Source organism: Hyperolius riggenbachi, chromosome 9, assembly GCF_040937935.1.
Source record: "Hyperolius riggenbachi isolate aHypRig1 chromosome 9, aHypRig1.pri, whole genome shotgun sequence".
Lineage (NCBI taxonomy): Eukaryota > Metazoa > Chordata > Amphibia > Anura > Hyperoliidae > Hyperolius > Hyperolius riggenbachi.
Genome location: NC_090654.1, coordinates 215,911,039 through 215,933,573, shown reverse-complemented (window position 1 = coordinate 215,933,573; position 22,535 = coordinate 215,911,039). Strand labels below are relative to the sequence as shown.

General features: G+C 44.4%; 1 protein-coding gene across 1 annotated transcript in view; it reads right to left on the bottom strand.

The window, feature by feature from the left end:
• The window catches only part of GXYLT2 (glucoside xylosyltransferase 2), a 71,353-nt gene that overhangs the window by 23,186 nt on the left and 25,632 nt on the right, over window positions 1-22,535 (bottom strand). The window contains exons 2-3 of the mRNA XM_068251871.1: window positions 2,295-2,478; window positions 274-405 (exon numbers count right to left, since the gene is read on the bottom strand). Of these exons, the coding sequence (XP_068107972.1) occupies window positions 274-405; window positions 2,295-2,478 (316 nt within the window). The remainder of the gene's footprint in view (window positions 1-273; window positions 406-2,294; window positions 2,479-22,535) is intronic.

The window sequence follows — 22,535 nt, the reverse complement described above, 5'->3', positions numbered from 1 at the left end:
AATAATAATGTCAAGCAAGTATCACTGCCTGGTGCTGTATGCCTTTTAGGCAATGTCAGCAAGCTTCTGAGCGGGTCCAGGAGGGGATTATACAGGGAAGGAGGTAATAAGCTGGAACACATATGCCGGCCAGGAGAGTTTAAATAAAGCATCAAATACATTCCAGAAAGCAATCGTTGCCAGAGGAGGCTTAAAGAATGCATAAAAAGCAACTTGAATGGACCAGATGCAGAAAGGACATCAAACGCCTGAACGGTATGATGGAACTCTTACCGGAAGGAAGAGTCTCTGGGCTGCGCAGGGCTTGAATAATTTCTTCCATTCCTGAGCGTTGCCGACAGAAAATGTTATCGGATAGATCTTGTAATCGTACTTTCTGGAGAGCTGATGTGGCCATTCCCCGAGCTGAAGCGGAAATATATTAAATAAAGGTAAGTTATTATAGAAACCTGAGTGTGTAAAGGGTGACTCTGCTTTTATTAAAGAATTCATGACAGGTATCAGTGCTACACAAACCATTTCTTTTTTTTAAAGAGAATCTGTAAAAACTAAAATAGTGAGCGGGGCTAGCTGATGACTCAGTATTGTGTAAGTAACTGCCATTCTGATTGCGGCTACATACTTTGTGCACAGATCTCTGGGTCATGTGATCAATCTTCTCTGGAACAACTACACCACTTTGGAAAATAGTGTGACTGATGGCATATTCGCCTATTTGCTAACAAATAAAAAATGTGGAAAGGTAAACTAGGGCTTTACTTAATATTATTAAAAAGACCCATCTACTTCAGCACATAAAGGCAGAAAACAAAATTCTGGCACCAATGCAGTTTAAAAACAAAGTGGTCATGCAGCAACAATCAGGTTGATATAAATATCGTATGGATGATGAGGCAAAGTGCTGTGCAGCTACTTCTATCTTCCAAAGTGCGTTGTGCTGTGCTCACAAGGGCAGTGGGCGCCTATGGTGCACAGCCTTATAGCAGTTTCGCAGTGGTATTCCTCGCTTCTTCTGATGCTAGTGTATCATGTACATTACTTCTACAGAACACAGTAAATTCAGCGCAGGAGACTTGGGCGCACAGGGAGTAACTTTGGCGCCGTCTCAGAAGACGTAACTGAAGTTACTTTTAAAACCCAATAATTCGGCTTCCAACAATTGCTGGAAGCCGAATTATTTCATTCCCCAGCATCCATGGCTGCCTGGAGGGGGAATAGTATTTAACACGGCTAAGAACTTGTGCAGCAGCAAGATCAGCCATATACCGGCTGTATCCTGCGCCCAAGTCTACTGCGCCGATTCCTCTCGTACGCGTACTTCAGGCTATAGATATTCCTTCAACTTTTCTTTTTGTTGGTTGAAGCACAGTAACACTTAAAGTGGACCAGAACTCTTGCACAGGACAGAAAGAAAATAGAGATATGCACCCTGTATGTAGATAGAGAGATTAGCCTGTTTAATTTCCACTCATGTTGTAATTTGATCCCTCCCCTACGAAACATGACCGCTATGGCAGAGATGACAGATAATCTCAATTGAAAGCACAGGAGGTTAACAATATGTCCTCCATAAATCAGGAAGTAGAAAGAGTTTAGATTTATTTTAGTATTTGTATCAGCTGTAACAAAAAAATATTTTTAGTTTAAAGGTTATTATGCTGTTGCGTTTCTTTTAGAGCAGAGAGGACTTTCTGAGTTCAGGTCCAATTTAATGATGGGATTTGATGACAATCATTGGTCTGTACAGCCTTCCAATAAATTACTGACTGGAATGTTGTTTTTGTCCCCTGGATAAAGCGCTGCAGGTTGTCCCGTCTATTTCCACCTCACTGTTCCATAGAAATGACTGCATCTCTCAAATAAAGTCTTTCCCATGGTAAAAGGGAACCCAGATTGAGAGTAATATGATTTCCTGTAACAAATGACTGTTACCTGGCTGTCTTCTTGATCCTGTGTCTCTATCACTTTCAGCCATAGACCCCGCACAAGCATGCAGATCAGGTGCCCTGACTGAAGTGTGACTGGATTAGCTGCATGTTTGTTTCAGGTGTGTGATTCAGGCACTGCTCATGCCAGAAAGTTTAAAAGGACTGCCAAGCAACAGGTATGGTTTAAAAGGAAATCAATATGGCGTCCTCCATATTACTCTCCCCTCGGGTCCCCTTTAAGCCGCACTTTGTACATCAGATTGCAGCTGCATGTGTACACCTGCCTTCACTATGACTATCGCTGGGTGGGAACAGCTGTATGGTTTCCATTAACATTATACAAAGTGCGATCTCTTATTCACCCACCTTGCGTTCAAATTCTGCTTTCAAGTCATCCTCTGCAAAGATGTGAAATTTGATTTTTTTCACACTGAAGAGTACAGAAGACTTCAGCATAGTCACGGTTTCCTCTACTCGCTCGCCACACGCCACCACCGCCAGGTGCATCCATTCCACCGGGACCGGGGCTTTGTTCTTCTGCTCTGGGACTCTGCAGAAAGGAAAACCCCATTAAATGCAGTTCTCCTTTAACACAACCCATCCTCCATCCTCAAGTAAAGACCAGCCTACATTATAAGACATTTACAATAGATTAGACATTAAGGTAATATCCGAGGAGTATAAAAAAAAAAATCTACTTACCTGGGGATTCCTACATCCCCTTTCAGCCTCCCTGTGCCCTCACCGCAGCTCAACGTGGTCCCCTACGGTGCAAGATGCCGACCTTGTCAGGTCAGCAGAACTACTGCACCTGCACGAGAACCACTCGCGGTGGCGCTGATGCTGATAAACGGATGAACAACTGATGCACAATGTAAGAAACTCATCTGTTTATACAGAAAACAGATCAGTATTTACAGGATCAGTTTTTCATCCGGTATAGCGTGAATCCAGCCTTAGCAAATAAATGCAAAAACAAGAACAGAAATGATTTTTTACAACACATTTTCTTTAACTGTAGTAAGCCCTCTAATCGTAGTGTACACAAGGGCCTTATGGGAAAGGCAACTTTGCCTTGAGCGCATTCTACAGCATGACTTCACAAAGACACAGATACTCCGTCTTCCTCCTACACCAAACAATTCAGCACATTGTTTTCAGCCTGAAACAACAATAGATCCACAACTTCCTCTCCAAGTTGGCAGAAAGTCACAGTTCTTCCCTCTTTATTGTTGTATCAGTTATCTGAGGGATTAAGTTACAAACAGGAAGGCATTGCCTTAAAAACAAGTCCTCACTGGAGAAGTCCATCCATCTTCTAGTGAAATCCTGCAAAGTGGCAAACTGGTCCTTACTTTATATCGAATTATCATCTACAGCTATTTTTATTTTTACAGAATAAAGCATAGGAAACAATGCAGAGAATATTTACACATACTTTTACAAGCGTTTTTTCTAAATGTATCTTTGTATTGGCTTTTTTAGTTTTTAAAAAGTACTTCAACTAAAAAAAGACAGAGCCTGTCATGAATGTCAATGTTAATGATACAGGATCCTCGGGGTTGAGCCAATGTAATTTATCCAGGCAGGTGATCACCTTTAGGCAGCCTTGGGTGGCTCCTCTTGAGGTAAGGGACAGGCTGCAGGCACTGACACACAAGGCAGGGGTGGGGCTAGCACAGCACTACAGATTAGTCACCTCTTCCACAATGTCACTTTGGACTTGGGATGGAGTCACAGCAGAAAAATTGACTTTATTCAGTATACCGTTTATAGGTAAAACAAAAAACAGTACGGCAACAATAAAGTTTTGCACTGAGATGAAAGATTTTTTCCTGCACAATTTACAAGTGGAAAATGTCTACTAAAAAACTAAGCAGAAGAAAGAAGGAAAAAAAGTGTTTCCTGGAAACAGCCCATATGCAATTGATTTTTTCTCCTGAGTTTTCTCCTAAGTGATATTTTCAAATGTGTCAATAGAATGCATTGTATACCACCAGAACGCAAGAAAATGCTCAAAATAATTTTGATAGTACGTTTTCACCAACTTTCTGGCACTATTTGATTTGAGAAATGCTGAAAAGTTACTTTAAAAAGATGAAAAATTATCTCCGAGGAGAAAACACGGGAGAAAAAGTGAATTGCATATGGGCCCATGTCTGTTTGGCTCAATTTAAAGAAGTGAAAGGCGTTTGACGCTTGCTTGAGAAGCTGAAGCCCAGTATTTTATGGGAAGGGGGTAAATAGTCCTATACAAAAGCCGAAGTACAGACACAGCTGAGAAAGGAGAAGAAAAAGTAAAGGTTGTTCTGTACAAAGAAACAGCAGAGCAAATGGCAGGGAGAAAAACACCAGAGAAGATGGACCCATAGTTCCACATTAGTCATAAATTTCACCTAAAGGTCTCACGCCTGGGGAAATTTGTTGAGTCCTGTGCACCCTGGGCCAAGCATAAGGCAGCCAAAGTAACAGTACTTCCAAAGATCACCAGTAGGAGGAGAAGATTGGGGAGTGACGGGTGGTAAGGAAATAGAAGATGGGGAGTCTTTACTTATATAGGCTTCCTGGGTTTAAAGAGTTTTTAAAGTTCATGAACTGTTACACAAATCACGAAGAACCAATAACCAGTCAACAAAGGTCTTTCTCTTTAAGGTATGACCAAGATGTACAGGCTGTAAACCCAAGCAACTGGAGTCACTCAAAATGAGTTTTCATGATCATTTCTGGTACCTTTTCCAAGTGTGTACAGACGTCTCGCACTGTCCACCACCTAATTATTAGCCAAAAGGCATGCTGGAAAACCACGCCCAATCACTATGGTTATTGACTGCCACAGGCGCCAGCAGACCACTTTCCTTCCTCCACTGAGCAGAACACTCTGCTTAGCAGATAGGTGGACAGCATGATTATATGGTAATGGTATGACCATTGCGGCAAATGTATACATACCAACACATCAGAGTTGGTCAATGATGTGATAATTAATCCAACTTGCATGTAAGGTTAATGCAAATTATACACAGCTTGGAAAAATCAATGAGTGTAAGGGCATCTAACATACAAGACTGTAACAGAAAGCTCTGTTGGAGGAAAGAAAAGGGGGCAAGATTCATTTGTGTGCTAAGTTGTATGGCCTTGCAGCACACTGTTAAAGCTGCAATGTGCTGATGTAACATTCCGTGTGGATGCAGCTGCGGGCAGTCAGGATGCCCCCGCAGCTGCTTCAGGTTCCCTGTCGGGCGTTTCTCCTGTCCCTCCGGCGTCTAGCACGCCGAGGGGACTGTCACTGGCTCATAGGGTGGCTTTGTCGCGCGCGCGCGCACACAGACAGGACCTTTATGCGAGGAGGAGGCGCGTCAGCTGACCTGCCGGACGGCTGACGTCAGAGGAGACTCTCGGCAGCTCTGATTAGCTGATGGGCGTGGCCGAGGGGGTCTCCTCCGCTTCTTAAGCCTCCGAGTAATCACTTGCAAACTGTCTGCTGTTACGAATGCTTCACGTGAGCACTCAGACCTTAGATTAGTTCCGGTGTGCTTTGATCTGGGAGGAAACCAGGGATTTCACACAAGACTAGGAATTATTATTACTACTGTTATTATTGCTTGATATTCTGTTTAAGACTTTGGCTCTCTTCTGACTACTCTTACGCTATAAGATTCTGTACTTTTGCCCATCTGATCCTGTTGCTGACTCTGCCTGAAATACCTCTATCCTTCTGCCTGTTGCTGAACCGATCTGTCTGACCACTCTACTCACCAGTGAGCCCTTGTCCCTGGTGAGGTTCATTACTGATAGTACCCACCAGCTCCTCTGGTGAGGTTCTGCTGAAACTAATCAGTATAAGGCCCGGTTCACATTAGCGGTTGTTTGCCAAACGGACCGGATGACCTGACCGGATCCGGATCGGAACCGTACGGTTCTGATCCGGATCCGATCCGGATCCGGTCAGGTTGCATCAGGTGGTAATCAGGATGCGATCCGGATCCGTTTGGCAAAGTTAACGTAAAAAAAAAAAAAAATGTTGGGGTCTGGGAGGTCAGCAGAAGGGGGACCTGTGGAATCAGGCCCTCTGCTGTTTAGCACTCACCTCCACCTCCGACATGCTGCCAACATCCTGCCAACACCTCCAGCTCGTGCTGCTCCACTCCAAAATGCTTGCCCATGTGTCCCCAGCCAATATCGCCGCAAAAATCCGCATAGGAAGTGGGGTAGAACATCCGGATTTCTCAGCCAGTGTGTTGTGCGGCCTCCGGTTCCCATTTGTTTGTATTGGCCGGATGGTGCAGTCCGGCTCCGCCCCGGATACGGCTGCCGGAGGGGCCGGATGAAAAAATAGCGCATGTTGGAACGGAGGCCGGAGTCCGGATCCGGCCCGGATCCGGTCCGGCTCCGGTTCTGCAGAACGGACCCATGTGAACGGACGCATAGGCTTTAATTGCTATGCCGTGCGTCCGTTCCGTCCGTTCTGCAGGCGGTGCGGCTCCGGCACGGCGATTCCGGAGGGCCACCGCAAGTGTGAACCGGGCCTTACTGTTGCACCAAGCACTGCACACGTACTATTACCTTGTTAGCTATACTTGCATTATTGGTGATTCTGCAGATCACCATATAATCAGGTATAGTGTCTGATTTATTGGTGATACTGCAGATCACACAATAACCAGACTTCTGTTTGCTACACCAATCGTTACAGCTAAATTGTAAAAAAAATGGCCTGGTCACTAGGGGGGTGTAAGCCTGTGGTCCTTAACTGGTTAAAGGTATTGTGAATTAGTTATGCAGGCAGACAACAAACATATCACCATCTTATTTATTCAGTAGCTACTCATGCACCAGTCTCCTCCCTCTTCCCTTCAAAGGAACCCGAGGTTGACAGACATATGAAGGCTGACATATTTATTTCCTTTTAAACAATACCAGTTGCCTGGCAGCCCTTCTGAACTCGTTGGCTGCAGTAGTGTCTGAATCACATACCTAAAACAAGCATTCAGCTAACCTTGTCAGAAACATCAGATCTGCATGCTTGTTCAGGGTCTATGACTAAAAGTATTAAAGGCAGAGGATCAGCAGGACTTCCAGGCAATGTACATTGTTTCAAAGGAAATAAATATGGCAGCCTCCATATACTGTTATCTGTCACCTCGGGTTCCCTTTAAAGCAGCAACATCTCTATAAATTCTTAACAGGGCAATGTGGCAAGCACTAACAAGGAAAAAACTAAAGGGATCACATGGGTGCTCTATGTAACCTGATGATTGTGTGAAGGACAGGGGGGGGTCACAATGAAACGAGTTTGGGGTCAGGTTGTGGACACCAGGGGGCACATTTTACAAGCCAGCTATGGACAGATTGTTTACACCAGAGTTCTCCCTTAATGTAGCGCATCAGCTTTAGAACAGAAAAAATGCTGGGAAGAGTTACAGGTTTTATGATATACGTTTAATACTTTACGTCTTGTAGAATTACCTCCTGACGGCTCTCCAATTATCCCGCAACGCCGGGTATCAATACGAGCGGAGAAGCGCTTAGGTCTTAATTAAATCCCTGTTTCGGAGGGGTATAAATATTGAATGAGCTCATTTATGTGAATTAGTATTTACCTTCCAGGTTTTTAGTGCCATGCTGTGAATTATTAAAAGAAGCTGCTGCGTGTTTAAACTCATACACTGCAACGCTAGATTAACGGCCTGCGCATATCTTCCCCGGGACGCCGCCGTCCTTCAAGAGGTGGCTATTCATAACCATGAGCCAGGATTGAACAGACTCTGCGACTTTGAGTTGCTTAAGCATGTTTGGTTTGGGTATCGCTGGAGTATACAAGTCATCCTGCAAATCTTTTCAATTCTTACCTGGGTCGTATCAGACCATAGCAAGGGTTTCTAAAAAGTAGTCCATTGTTCCCATTTGCATAAACCTGCAGCAAGAATTTATTTTATAAAGGGCTCTTACACTGTCAGTTATGAAGCACTGCACATTGTGCGTAATACGCATGGTAGCATGAAAGGCCACTGACTTTCATATTACTGTTCACAGTACAGGAAGCGTTCCCACTCATTGCAATATAAAGCATCCAGGACAATGCACTCGGTTTTCTGTCGGGATATTGTGTTAGAGCTGCCAATATTTACGCTTAAACAGACCTCGCTGCTCATGCCATGCATTGGGAACGTGAGAACAAAATCTCCTTTGTGCACACTTTGTCTAGTGTGAAACAGCCCTTAAAGTGTACCAGAGACATTTTAAACTAAAAGTTTTATACATACCTGGTGCTTCCTCCAGCCCCATGCGCACGGATCGCTCCCATGCCGCCGTCCTCAGTCTTCTCCCTCTTCGTTACCGGGTCCTGTCCCAACTTCATCCAGTCGTGGCCAATCTGCGCAAGAGAAGTGCGCTCTGTACGTATCTCAACGGCAGCCGCCGGAGAGATACGTAGAGAGCGCACTTCCCTTTATTTATTAGCGGCTCTGGTTTCCTTTAAAGGTCCAACCGATCTTATCCTTAGCTTTAACCAAAGAAATTATTAATGATATACTTATAAACAAGCGCCTCATTGCAATTGTCAATGACACAATAATACCTTATACTAATACATGGCAGCCCTGGCTATCCTTAACTAATACATGGCAGCCCTGGCTATACTTAGCTGAAAGACAATCATTTAGAAAAGCAGGATAATAAGAGTCCTCACTTTTTAAAGGAATTTTATCTCCATGTATATTGCGCAGGGTAGGCGTAAGTGCGCCATACTTCAGTGCGTGCAATAATCCAGGGTCTACAACTTAGTTAATAGAACTACAAAAACTAGAATAGAAAAGAAGATGAATCTAGACCTCTTTTTCCAAAAGTACAAAAAACTTTATTGACAATCTTCAAATAAGGACACCTGATCAACACACTAAATAAAAAAACAATACTGCGGACTGTACGACCTCTCATACCATCCATCAAGGGGGGTACCACACTCACATCTTCACACATACACAACAGCCCACGAGCACATACACTGTGTGAGAATCTATAAGGTGTAAGCTGCAGCTGCACCGTGCACCAGTAAGGTTTGTAATGACTATTGGTAACTAGATTGCATCAGAACAGAGAACTCCCATCACTATAGATGTTAACGATTCTAGTCGATGCATCTGTATAGTCAGACACAACAGTCTTCAATAGATAGCAGGCAAGTCCCAATTGCCAGTGGTAGATAAATACTATAAACAGCCAGTTGGTCAGCAGCAATAGCAGAAAGCCAGATGTTAGTTTAGCCACAAGATAGCATAGGTTTGCAAGCTGATAATGGCCACAGCAGCACAGCGTCTCCAAGTAGTAGCAGACACATGGGTTGGCTGTAAGGGCTTAGTCCGGCCAGACGCCCCCGATCTTGTGCCCACTGTAACTCAATCATCCACCCTCACAGTCCTGCTTGGCTACTCACAACTCGTGGGTCCATAGCTCCCAACTGTCCCTCTTTCGGAGAGACTGTCCCTCTTTGGAAGCCCTATCCCTCTATCTCTCTTTCCTCCTCATTTGTCCCTCTTTCAGGACTTTGTCCCTCTTTCTATGTAAATATATATAGTTCCTTACTAAAAAATGTGTTTGATTGACTCTAAGCTTTCTTCAAATCCTTTAAATTGATATATTACTGATTTTAAAATGTGACTATGAAGGAAAATGAACCAGGATAGAAAGGACCAGTGTGGTTTGAATTATAAAACATATTTTTCTTATGAAATCTTTATGGTAAGCGTGACTAGGGGTGTGACAGGGGTGTAATCAGGGGTGTAGCAGGGGCGTGGCTAAAGTGTCCCTCTTTCTCATCTCGAAAAGTTGGGAGGTATGTGGGTCTTCTGGGCACATGAGCGAGATGATGGGATCCCCAGATGGCAGCCTTCTGTTCCGTGATCTACCCTTGCTCACGTAGTTAGTCAGCGGGGATCAGCAAGGGACTATAGTGCAAGAGAGGTCTGGCGTCCTTAAGCTCCGCCTACCCACATGTTTCGGCCAATCATGTCCTTTCTCATTTAGAAACACTGCTCTTACTGTATAACTAACTTTCTATACTATTTCTTGCATACTATTTTCTGCCAAAAATTCCAATAAAATACTCTGAATCTAAACGACACCTGAAGTGAGAAGAATATGGAGGCTGCCATATCTATTTCCCTTTTTGAACAATACCAGTTGCATGAATCACAAACAGGCCTTCAGGGATTACGGCGCTAGTGTGCGGTAATCCCCTTCTGTCCTGAATCCAAACAGTAAATGATACTCGCTTGCGGTCACTTCCTGTTTGGAAAATACGGAAGTGTGCAGAAGTGGATTTTAAAAATACGCTTCCGAGCATGCGCGCCGCAACACCAATATTTTGGCAAACCAGCTGTCGCCATAGACTTACATGACTTCAGGCCCGAAGCAGAATGCCGCAGCAGCCATGTGGTAACGCAGGTATGTCCGCGCATTAGGTAGGGCTCTTCCGGCGCAGCATACTGCACGTGGGTAGTATGAACTACCACAGACTTTCATAAGGCTGCGGTGGGGTGCAGTAAATTTACCGCACTGCACCGCCCCTGTATGAATGGGCACTAAATGTAACTGTGGTCATAAAAATGAGAAAGTACATCTTTCAATGCGGTAAGGTTGAATCCAGTCACCTATTAATACATATGAGGGTTGCACAGGACTCATTCAGACTCACCTGAATTATACGGACGCTGATGCTCTGAGCACTTGGGTTACGCTGCAGGCCATCCCATATATTTACCCTGGAGGGCAATACATCAGTACCATAACCTATAATTCCTGGTGATGCCAATCTATCAGGGTGTCATGCACTCACTTCCTGACAACTGCTTGTAGGGAACCTCTGAAAATCTGTAACCAAGCTGTAACGAGTGGTGTCAGCAAGGACAGATTTTCTGATCATTGGTGATCTGCAGTATCATCAATAACAGATGCTATATCTGATTATGTGGTGATCTGCAGAATCACCAATAATGCGAGTATAGCAAGACACAGGACAACCAGATGTAAGGATAAGTGTTTGGTGCAACAGTACAACAGAAGGTACTGATCACCCGTGGAGAGGGTGATTCAGACTGTACTGCAGCAGGAGGTCACCTGAGGCACAGGTGAATAAGACGATGCTGCTGCTACTATTCACCTGAGGAGCAAGTGATGAGCACCTGAGGAGCAGGTGATTAAGACTGTACTGCAGCCTTCAATAACCTGAGGAGCAGGTGATTAAGACTGTACTGCAGCTATCAATAACCTGAGGAGCAGATGATAGCTATACTGAGAATCCCTCACCAGAACTAAGCTTACTGGTGAGGGTCGGAGAGTCAGACAAGCAGATTCGGTAACACAAAGACAGATACGGTACAAAGACAGAAGACTAAAACAGAGTAATGTTCAAGCTGAGTCGGCAACAAGATCAGATAGGCAGAGGCACAGAATCAGTAGACAGAAGAGTAGTCAAGGCTAGCAGAGGGTCATAACAAATAATACAATTCAATTAGTACTTTAAGCTATCAACAGAATCTGACTAAGTGTGGATCCCCAGCTCCTGCTGGTTCTAGCACACTTTGGCATCTGACTAAGGTCTGAGTGCTAACACGTAGCATTTGCAACAGCAGACAAAGAGCAACTGACAGGCAGGTCCTATATATACTCAGAGCGCTCCACAGCGCCGCCCCAGTTACTCGGCCAATCCGGAGCACTGCTGGAGTCAGCTGACCGGCTGATCAGCTGACTCCCCTTCTACTCGCATAAATGTCCTGTCGCATAGTGCACGCGCGCGTAGCCCTCAGTCTATGTGCAACTGAGGGACCAGGCAAAACTCCAAAATGTAACTGCGCGGCGGAGGCTCACTGCTGTGGCGGCATCTCCGCTATCTATTACACAAGCAAGACCTTCTACATGACGACAAAGAGGGAGTGTTCACTGGGGAATAGGGAGTATTTTACACCCGGTGGCTTTAGATTTGCTTCAGTTTTGTAGTTGGTACACTCCAAGCATTGCCCAGCAAGAGCAATACATTTTGAGACCATTTCCCACTGAGGCACTTTTGAATTTTGAACCAGATTTGAACCCGGGGATTCTAGTTCTGCAAGGCGATAGTGCCATCTACTAAGCCACCGTGCTGCCTGTATCAAAGCATCCGGCCAGAAATCCTTCCATAAGCGGTTTCCTATAAAAAAAAAAAAGCCTCCAGAGATACTGGCTGTGATTTTCTTAGCTGTCTATACCCCACACTATGCAGTCAACAGACCAATAATGCAGTATGAAATAGCAGCCCTGCCCCACATGACCAGCTCTTACCCCAGTCTGCCTGGCTGTTTAAAGAGAACCTGAACTGAAAATAAAAAGTCAAAATAACCATACCCAGGTCATACTTACCTCCTGTGCAGTCTACTACTCAATCTCTTTCTCCTCTCCTGCGTCCCATTTGTCCACTGTGATCAATGAATTTGATGTCCTCCATTTTAAAAATGGCCATTACCCCATAACAGTTTCCTGGTCAGCACACTGTTTAACTGTAATATCACCCACTTGAGCCATACAGAAACATGAACATTACCTTGCACATTCAGTTGTAACTGACAGCTGCTGATATATAACTGACAGCAACTGCTTTATTTCAGTTCTGACAAAATATTGTCAGAACTGGAAGGGATCAATGTAAGAAGAAATGGGGAGCTTCTGAGAGGAACTGATGGTGAGGTTAGTATGTAATATTAATTTGCAGCTATGTCATGTGTTTATTTTAAATAATTTTACTCACTTCAGGTTCCCTTTAAGAGTCATGTGACCAAATTGAATTATTTGCCATAGAGGTCTGGTTTGACACAAAAAGGGCAAGATGTGGGCACAGTGCTTAGTAAGCAACCACATGGTATTCTGAGCCTTTTGCCTGGAATGTCATGTAATCACTTCCTGTCAGGAGCTTCCATCCTTGCCCTGTTTCACTAGATACAGGACTATTCAGCAAAAGACTTACAGTTTGTCACTATCCTTGTACTGTATACAGACGACCTGGAAAAAAAGAGTATCTTTTTCCTTTCCTCCCATAGAGTTTGGCTTACAAAGAACCTGAAGTGATAGACTTTTGGAGGCGGTCATATTTATTTCCTTTTATACAATACCAGTCACCTGGCAGTCAGGTTGACCTCTCTGGCATCAGAAGTGTCTGACTCACCCACCTGAAGCAAGCATGCAGTTAATCTAGGCAGACTTCTGTCAGAGCACCATTGGCTCCTGACCATGTGGTCAGTGTGATTGGGTCCTGACTGGGTAACAGAACTCTTTTGTCATATCGACAGCAGAGCGAGTCGGCTGCAGCAACAGGAGAGCGTCGCGAATGGAGAGAGAGATAGGTCCATGCAGCGTGACGTTGGTGAGCTCCATTTTCTTACCTAATAGTATCCTGAAAGGAATACTATCGATTGAAACAACTTTTTTTTTTTTTTAATACACTATATTAGTGTACACATTACCACTAGTGCTAGGGGCACTTTATTTATTCACCCAGGTCTCTCTCCCTCTATCCCTGCTTAAAAATTCATTTCTCACACAGCTCACAAATATATTTCACTGTGTCACTCACAGCATGCAGGAGACATCACAGCATGCAGGAGACATGAGGAGAAATAGGCTGATCTGAGGTGGTAACAGGTAACTAAATTAGCTGTAATATTGCTGGAATATAACTAGCTATAACACTAGTCTGTGTTTACACTCAGACTGGTTGCCTGTCTGCCTGCTTATGATGATTCACTCCAGGCTGCATCCACTTTACAAACTGCTGAGAGGGGCAGACCACTGTCTACAATTAGCATTATTAGTATCTTTATCAGTCAAGAGAAGCAAATATAATAAACACGCATTGGTAGAATCTTTAACCCCTTACCACCATATCAATAAGATTCTATCAGCAAGGTGATAATTAAACTATGAACTGAGGAGTTGATAGCAACTCCCCTGTGCAGAGACATGGTCTAGCCCTCTGGGAGCTGTCAGTATTAGATACATTTTGTATCTAAAGCCTCATCTACACGGGTAGATGAGGCTGCGATCCGGCGGCTCGTTTAGCCGCCGGATCGCCTCTTCCGCATGCCCGCCGCGTCCCCGCTCGCCGCGCGTGCGCCACATTCGATTCCCCGCTCGTGCCCGCCCGTCCCCGCCGGCGGCGCTTATCTTCCGCTCGATTCCCTGCCATTGTCCCCTCGCGGGGAGCGAGCAGGGAATCGGCGGTGCGGAGATCCGTCCTGTCGGATCTTATCAATCGAGAGGAGCATTGCGGCCGCATCTACTAGTGTAGATGCGGCTTAAAACTGATGGAGGATTTTACAGCTGAGAGGAACAGCTGTGTGAGGATTTAAATTGCTCCTAGTACTTGTCCTAATGTGTGCTACAACATACAGCATTTAAAAATAAATGCATAGATCGATAGTATTCCTTGAAAGAGGAACTGTCGCGAGAATCTTAAAATTTAAAACACACAAATAAGAAGTATGTTTCTTCCTGAGTAAAATGAGCCATAAATTACCTTTCTCCTATGTTGCTGTCACTTACAGTAAGTATTAGACATCTGACATTACCGACAGGTTTTGGGCTAGTCCATCTCTCCATAGGGGATTCTCAGCATGGCCTTTATGCTTTATAAAGACATTCCCTGAAAATGGTTAATACAAAGATGCTGGCCAGCCTCCCTGCTCGCTGCACACTATTTTGGCAGTTGGACGGAGCAACTGCCATTCACTAAGTGCTTTGAAAAAATAAAGAAAACTCTGAAACCCCCCCCCCCCCCCATGAGAAGATGGGCTAGCCCAAAATCTGTCAGTAATATCAGATTTCTACAACTTACTGTAAGTGACGGCAACATAGGAGAAAAGTAATTCATGGCTTATTTTACTCTGGGAGAAATGTACTTCTTATTTGTATATGTTTTACATTTTAAGATTTTCGCAACAGTTCCTCTTTAAGGAGCCAGAGACTACTGGTTAGAAAGTAGTTAAACTGGGTACCTCCATGGTTCTATTTCCATGTGTAGTTATCTAGTTATACTAGACACACTGTTTCAGTGTTCCCACTGCACTTTCGGGTGTGACCTCTTCAATTCAAGAAAGATCAACAACCTGAGTGTGAGACGGTTAATCCTCCATGTTAATGGTGGTTTCCCAGGACAACCCATGTGTACAGTACTTACAACATAAAAATATTCTGAATTTTTGCACCCAATACTATGCTTTGTGGTTCCTGTGTCCCCTTGTGTTTGTTCTCTTTTGGCCAAGCCGCTCATGCGGCCAGTCAGGTTACCGGGATTAATATGAAGTGGACGGAGAGGCCAGAGAGGATGACGAGGGAGCCTACAGACCTCATGGGGCTGGAGGAAGCCCCAGGTAAATACAAATACATACAACTGTACCATCTCAGGTTCCCTTTAAGGGCCTTTGAAGATCATGTCGTTGTTTACTTAGGAGTTATTTCTTAAAGTACAATAAAACTCATATTTCATCTATAATCTAAAGCACAGGCATCAAACTCAAGGCCCGCGGGCCGAATCTGGCCCTCCACACCATTTTATGTGGCCCGCCAAGAGCTTCAAATGTGCAATACTGTACACAGTAAAGGATTAAACAAACCTAAAAACTAATAGTGAAAAGATATGAATTGTTTTAAAGCTGCTGGAAGGGTTGGTACTCAAACCTCTACTTCACTCATAAGCTAATTAAAAAGATTGCAGTTGCCACACCAAAACTATCAGACTGACTTGAGCTACAGTAAAGGTGCATACACACTTCCAATTTGATTGGCTAATTTTACTCCTTCCATATAGAATGAGAGCTTACATACAAAATCTGTTCATAATATTCAAAATCTGTAGGCCCCTAAAGAGCCTGAGGTGGGCTCATAAGAAAAAAAAAATATGCTACCTGATCCGGGGGGTTGAGCGGATCAGTTATCCGCCAAAACCGCAGCTCTCTACCGCTCCTGTGGGCCGCACTGGCCCACTTTCACTTTCGTGACCTCTGGGTCATGACACATGAAGGAGAGAGATCTCTCTCTTTTACAGCACTGTGCAGGAAGGCGGGGAAGCGCGGCCAGAGAGAGAGAGCTGCCCAATGGCAGCTCTGGAAAGCCTGCAGGAACGCCCTTAGTGGGCATTTTACAATATATAATACAATACAATACAATAACATTTCTATAGCGCTTTTCTCCCATCCGACTCAAAGCGATTGGGCTCTCTCAGATTCAGTAATTGGTAGTAGGATGAAGTATTCACACAACCAAAGTTATATTTCTGCAAATGCCAAACTGAACAGGTGGGTTTTCAGTCTGCATTTACACACGTCCAGAGATGAAGCTGTCCTGATCTGTTGAGGTAAGGAGTTCCAAAACGTAGGGGCAGCATGACAGAAGGCTCTGGGACCATAAGTTTCCAAGTAGACACTGGGTATGACTAGATTATTAGAACCTGTGAATCTGAGAATGTGGGGATTGCTACGCAGCTGCAACATATCTTTCATGTATCCAGGGCCCAGATTATTTAGGGGTTTAAATGTCAGTAGGCCGATCTTGAATAGGACCCTCCATTCTATAGGTAGCCAGTGAAGGGAGTGCAGGACTGGCGTTATGTGGCAGTGACGGGGTTGGTTGGTTAGCAGTCTGGCAGCAGTATTCTGTATCAGCTGTAGGCGGTACAAGACCTTTTTTGGAAGGCCAGTGTAGAGAGCATTACAGTAGTCCAGTCGGGATGTAATGAAGGCATGGACTAAGGTTGGCAGATCTTCTGGGGGGATGAGGTGCTTGACTTTTGCAATGTTCTTCAGGTGAAAATAGGATGATTTCACCACAGCAGAGATTTTGAGTTCTGAAGTCTAAATCCCCATCAATTAAAACTCCCAGGCTACGCACATGATCAGAGCTGCGTAGATCCGTGCCTCCTATTCCTAGTGGTGAAGACTGCAAGTTAAGTTGTTTTGTTGTCATGCGCTGCCCTCCGATCAGAAGAACTTCAGTTCAGTTTTGTCTGCATTTAGTTTCAGCCAGTTGTCATTCATCCATTGCTGTAGTTCGCGTAAGCAGGCGTTTATAGTTAGAGTTGGGTCTGATACACCAGGCTTGAAGGAAAGATATAGTTGGGTGTCGTCCGCATAGCAGTGGTATGTCAGGCCATGTTTTTGGATTAGTTTTCCAAGCGGTAACATGTAAATTGTAAAAAGCAGGGGAGAGAGGATTGAGCCCTGGGGCACCCCATACTTAAGTGGTACACTGCCCTCCAAATAGCGACAAATATTGTTGCTAATTTCAGAGGGCTATAGCGCAGTGGTGGCGGTGGGAGGGGGAGGAGGCAGAGAGTGGTGGTGGGAGGAGACACAGAGGCATGTCATGACGCAGAGAACATGCCTCTGTGTCCCATCTGCCCCCCAAGGAACCGCCACGGGTTGTCTTTAAACTACTGTACATGGAGGTGATAAAGTTAGCTTGTGATTGGCCAATAAAAATTGGATGTGTGTATGCAGTTTAAAGTGGACCTGAACTCTTGCACAGGACAAAAGAAAACCATAACAGAAATGCACCCTGTATGTATTTAAAGAGTTTAGCCTGTGTAATTCCCCCTCATTGTGTCTAATCACTAGTTGTAATTTGATTTCCCCCCTGTGACTGCCTATAACAGATAAGTCTATTTGGAAGTACAGGCTGTAAACAATATGTCTGATTCCATGAATCAGGAAGCAGAAACTGTGCAGATTTATATCAGCTGTAACAAAGAAATGTTTTTTGTTTAAAGGTCATGCTATTGTGTATCTTTTAGAGCAGAGAGCAGTTCTGAGTTCAGGTCCACTTTAAGCGGTGTAATGCTAGGTATACATCATACAATTTTCTGTTAGATTTACCTGCCAAATCGATTTTTTCCAACATGTTCCGATCTGAATTTCGATCGATTTTTCATCGTTTTTTTTTTTTTATCGATTTTCGTTCAGATCAATGAAAATCGATTAAAAAACAATAAAAAAATCAGATTGGACATGTTGGAAAAAAATGAACTGGTAGGTAAGTCTAACAGAAACTTATAATGCTAATAATGCTAGGTACACACCATAAAATTTTCTGTTAGATTTATCTATTTTTTCCAACATGTCCGAACTGAATTTCGATTAGTTTTTCAATTTACTGATCCTTTTTTAAATCATTTTTGATCTTTTTTTAATCGATTTTCATATAACAATGGAAACTGATCAAAAATGATAAAAAAAAATAAAATAAATAAAATCGGGAAATCGAAAAATCGATCTAAATTCAAATCGGACATGTTGGAAATAATCAATCTGGCAGGTAAATATATCAGAAAATTGTATGGTGTGTACCTAGCATCAGCAATGCAGAAAATCTTCTACTATACAAAGGGGAGGCAGAAAACGGTCTCTACTTTGTTTGCACAGCAATTACTTAATTACAAGACAAACTAATAATTTGTCCCGAAACCAGCAATCTTATCAGTTAGCTTCAGTGAAGTGTAAACATTTCTAAAAATAACTATTTGTTTTTTACTGTGGTTAATGTTTCAGGGCTCGTTTCCACTATTGCGGTGCAGAATCGCCCGGATTCCACCGCTGATGAAATCGCATGCGTTTTTTTGCCGCGAATTCGCATGTGAATTCGCATAGGTGAGGGTATATGCGATTTTAACCATGTCACTGCCTGTGTGAATTTACATTGGTACCTATGCGAATTCGCATGCGAATTCGCGGCAAAAAACGCATGGGGAAAACGCATGCGATTTCCCTATTAAATACATTGTGTGCGATTCGCCTGCATTCCACACGCAGGCGAATTCTGCAGGGTGTTCCGTGCAGATTTTCTCTGCACAATAAAACGCTCCCGCAGACGCATAAGTGGAAACAGGCCCATTCACTTATATTGTCTATGCGAATCCGCATACGCAAGACGCATGCGGATTCGCGATAGTGGAAACGGGGCCTCAGAGCAAGAATTAAAGTTTGAGTTTCATACTCCTTTAAATAAACTATATCCAGTACATATGTTTGTAAAGTTTCAGTTTATTCTGCTATATACAGTATTTCTAATTTTCCCACAGCTTCTCTGTTTAAAACAATATCTGGCCTTTTTAATTATCCCGAAGATCTTGCTGTCCCGGTAGCAAAGCCTGTTTTACCTGCAGAGAGAAAAGAAGACTGCAAAAGAAAAAAAATCTTTAATCTAGCTGGATTTTGTGCAGCGTCTCTCTCTCTCATCATTACCGCCAGGGAAGAAGGAAAATCAAAAAGCACATTTGTATCTATTTTCCTCGTGGCAGAGCAATCAATTACAGCGGTATAAAGCGATCCATCCCTCACATCTGCTACTCACACAAGCTGTTCATCAGCTTTCCGCCGCTGCCGAGAGGAGGCCAGGTGGGGGCATCGATTGCCGAGTGGCTGGACGACAAGTCTTTCGATCTGAGTTTTAGAGATTGAACAGATAAAAGACTCTGATGCACCAAAGTAATACAGGATCATAGTCAGAATCCTCTGATAAGGACATGACAGCCTCTCATTATCGCCTGCAACCGATCAATTAGGATAGCTGAAAAATCTGAAAGGTGTGTGCTTAAAACAAGCATGCAAAAGGAGTGCCATAATGCCTCCCGATCGATAACTCATTGATTTTTTTTCCCCATGAAGAAATCTGAGAGCCCTCTGGCTGCTTATTCTGTACAAATATACCTCGTACTGGCAGTGATGCTGCCAGCTGGTCTGTATGGCCCCTTTCACACTGGTGCGTTGAGTTAAACTGTCTTGCCGCAGGGTAACACTACACCAATGAAAGTCTAGGGAGCATTTCATACCTGGCGCTGTAAGATGCGATCCGCCAGAAGTCGCAATTTTGACGCATGGGCAAGAGCACTTTGTCGGGCAACATGCATGGTGACCAGAAGTCATGCAAGTCTATGACAATTTTCGACTTTCGCGTTGTAGCACGCATGCGCAGAAGCATATTTTTCCAATACACTTCCGTACAATTCAAATTTCAGCCACAGGGAGTGAGCGCTAGAGAGCCTTAATTCCTGCTTGGCTTGCACCCAGAAGGGAGGTTACCTCGCATTGCCGCGATAATCCCCGAAGGCCGTTTTAGCGTTGTGGTGCAATGGTCGCTGTAGCAACGCTAATACAACGTTGGTTTCCAGTGTGAAACCAGCCTCAAGCTTTCTTTCAGCCGGCTACCTCTGCCCATGGCTGTGTGTTACAGGGAGGTTTCCTACCTCTCTAAAAGAAGGAATCATCAAGCCCCTTCTTAAAAAACCTTCCATGGATCCAGATGCTATGAGCAGCTACAGACCTGTCTCCAACCTCCCCTTCTTAGGTAAAGTTATTGAAAAGGCTGTCTATCTGCAACTTGAAACCAGGCTGTCAGTAAACAACATCCTGGACCCTCTACAATCTGGCTTTAAGAAACACCACAGCTGTGAAACAGCCCTCATCCAAGTCTGCAACGATCTGCTCATGGCAAGGGACAGAGGGGAATGCTCCATCCTAATCCTGCTGGATCTCTCAGCTGCTTTTGATACAGTTGACCATGAAATCCTGCTTAACAGACTGCAGGAGTACTGTGGCATCAGTGGATCAGTCCTCCAGTGGTTCAGATCATTCCTGACTGACAGAACACAGAGAGTATCCCTAGGACCTATAATGTCCAAACCTGCACCTCTACAATTCGGAGTGCCACAAGGATCAATCCTATCCCCTCTGCTGTTTGCAATCTACATGTTGCCACTCGGTACACTTATCCATTGACATGGCCTGACGTACCACTGCTACGCCGATGACACACAGCTATACCTGTCCTTCAAACCTGGTGGAACAGACCCTACCCCAAAAATAAACTCTTGCTTAGCTGAGCTTCAGGCATGGATGAATGATAACTGGTTGAAACTGAATGCTGACAAAACTGAGGTCCTGTTTGTCCAAAGCCAGTGCTCGCCATCAAAACAGCTCTATCCTAAAGCAACACCAATCAGGATTGGGAATTCAGACATAAACAGCTCCAACCTTGTGCGCAGCCTTGGCGTACTAATCGATGGGGAATTGAGTTTCAGAAACTAAATTTCATCTGTAGTTAAATCTTCCTTCTTTCATCTGAAGAACATTGCAAAGATTAAACATCTGATTCCCCCAGAGGATCTTCAAACCCTAGTCCACGCCTTCATCACATCACGGCTGGACTACTGCAATGCCCTTTATGCTGGCCTCCCCAAAAAGGACCTGCGTCGCCTGCAATTAGTGCAGAATGCTGCTGCCAGATTGCTAACAAACCAGCCTCGCCACTGTCACATTACACCGATCCTTCGCTCACTGCACTGGCTACCAGTAGAATGGAGAATACTCTTCAAGATTGGACTGCTGACATTCAAATCCCTGCACAATCTGGGCCCTGGATACATGAAGGACTTGCTGAAGCTGCACCACACCTCTCACAACCTCAGACCAGCAAGTTCTATAAACTTGGTCACTCCCAGAGTGCACCTCAAAAAATCTGGAGACAGAGCATTCTGTCATGCTGCCCCTACTCTTTGGAACTCCCTACCACACCCAGTAAAGACAGCACCATCTCTGGAGCTATTCAAATCCAGACTGAAAAGCCACCTGTTTAGCCTGGCATTTCCAGATTTATAAAATTCTTCCTCTGTACCACGAAGGTCGGAGCCATGCCTATGCGCTTTGAGTCCCACGGGAGAAAAGCGCTTTACAAATGTTATTTGTTGTTGTTGTTGTTATTATTTAGAAACCTACAACCTGACTGAGATACACAAGTGACATGAATGTCGTATGTATCTATGTATGTATGTTTGTTTAGTGTTCACTCTCATATGTCTTTGCTTCTGGTTACTGGAGTTCGGTACCTGGTAGGCCTGAACAATTTATCGTTTTGGGATCAAAATCCCAAAACGATAAAGTATCGATTTTCAAGCTATTCCGCTCTGCTCTCTGCAGCCAGTCTAGCGGTCCCTTGTCCCGCTATGCACAGCTCACCCATCCATGCAGCGGGTCTTAGTCGCGGCAGCTCACTCTCCCTCCCTTTACTTCAAGCTAGTGAGCGAGCAACAGACTCCGCCTAGTGCCTCACGTCATCAGCAGGAGTCGGGAGGCAGACTCCGCCCGCATGTCAATCAAGAGAAGGTGGCTCACTCGGCTCTCCGTATTGTGCAGCGGCAACCTATCAGCTGGGCGGTCGTCAGACTCCGCCCTCTCACTCTCTGTGGTGGCTCACTCCGCCTAGCGTCTCCTGCCCTCCTCCACATCGTCTGCTGGGCGGGCCCACACTCCTGTCAAGACAAGTTTTAGATCACTCCTCCCTCCACCTGTTTTGCACACATATTGTCAGCGTGATGATGGCAGACACAGACTGTGGTGTCACTGGTGTGTGACTGACTGTGGTGTGGTGATCTGCAATTTAAGTGCAATTTAAGCGCATAAATGGCAGCAGGATAGACCTGCTGTTTCGGGACTATGCCCTTCTTCAAACTATGGCTGATGCAGTTTGAAGAAGGTATAGTGCTGAAACAGCGGTCTGTCCTGCTGCCATTTACGTACTTAAATAAAGAGCTTTGAA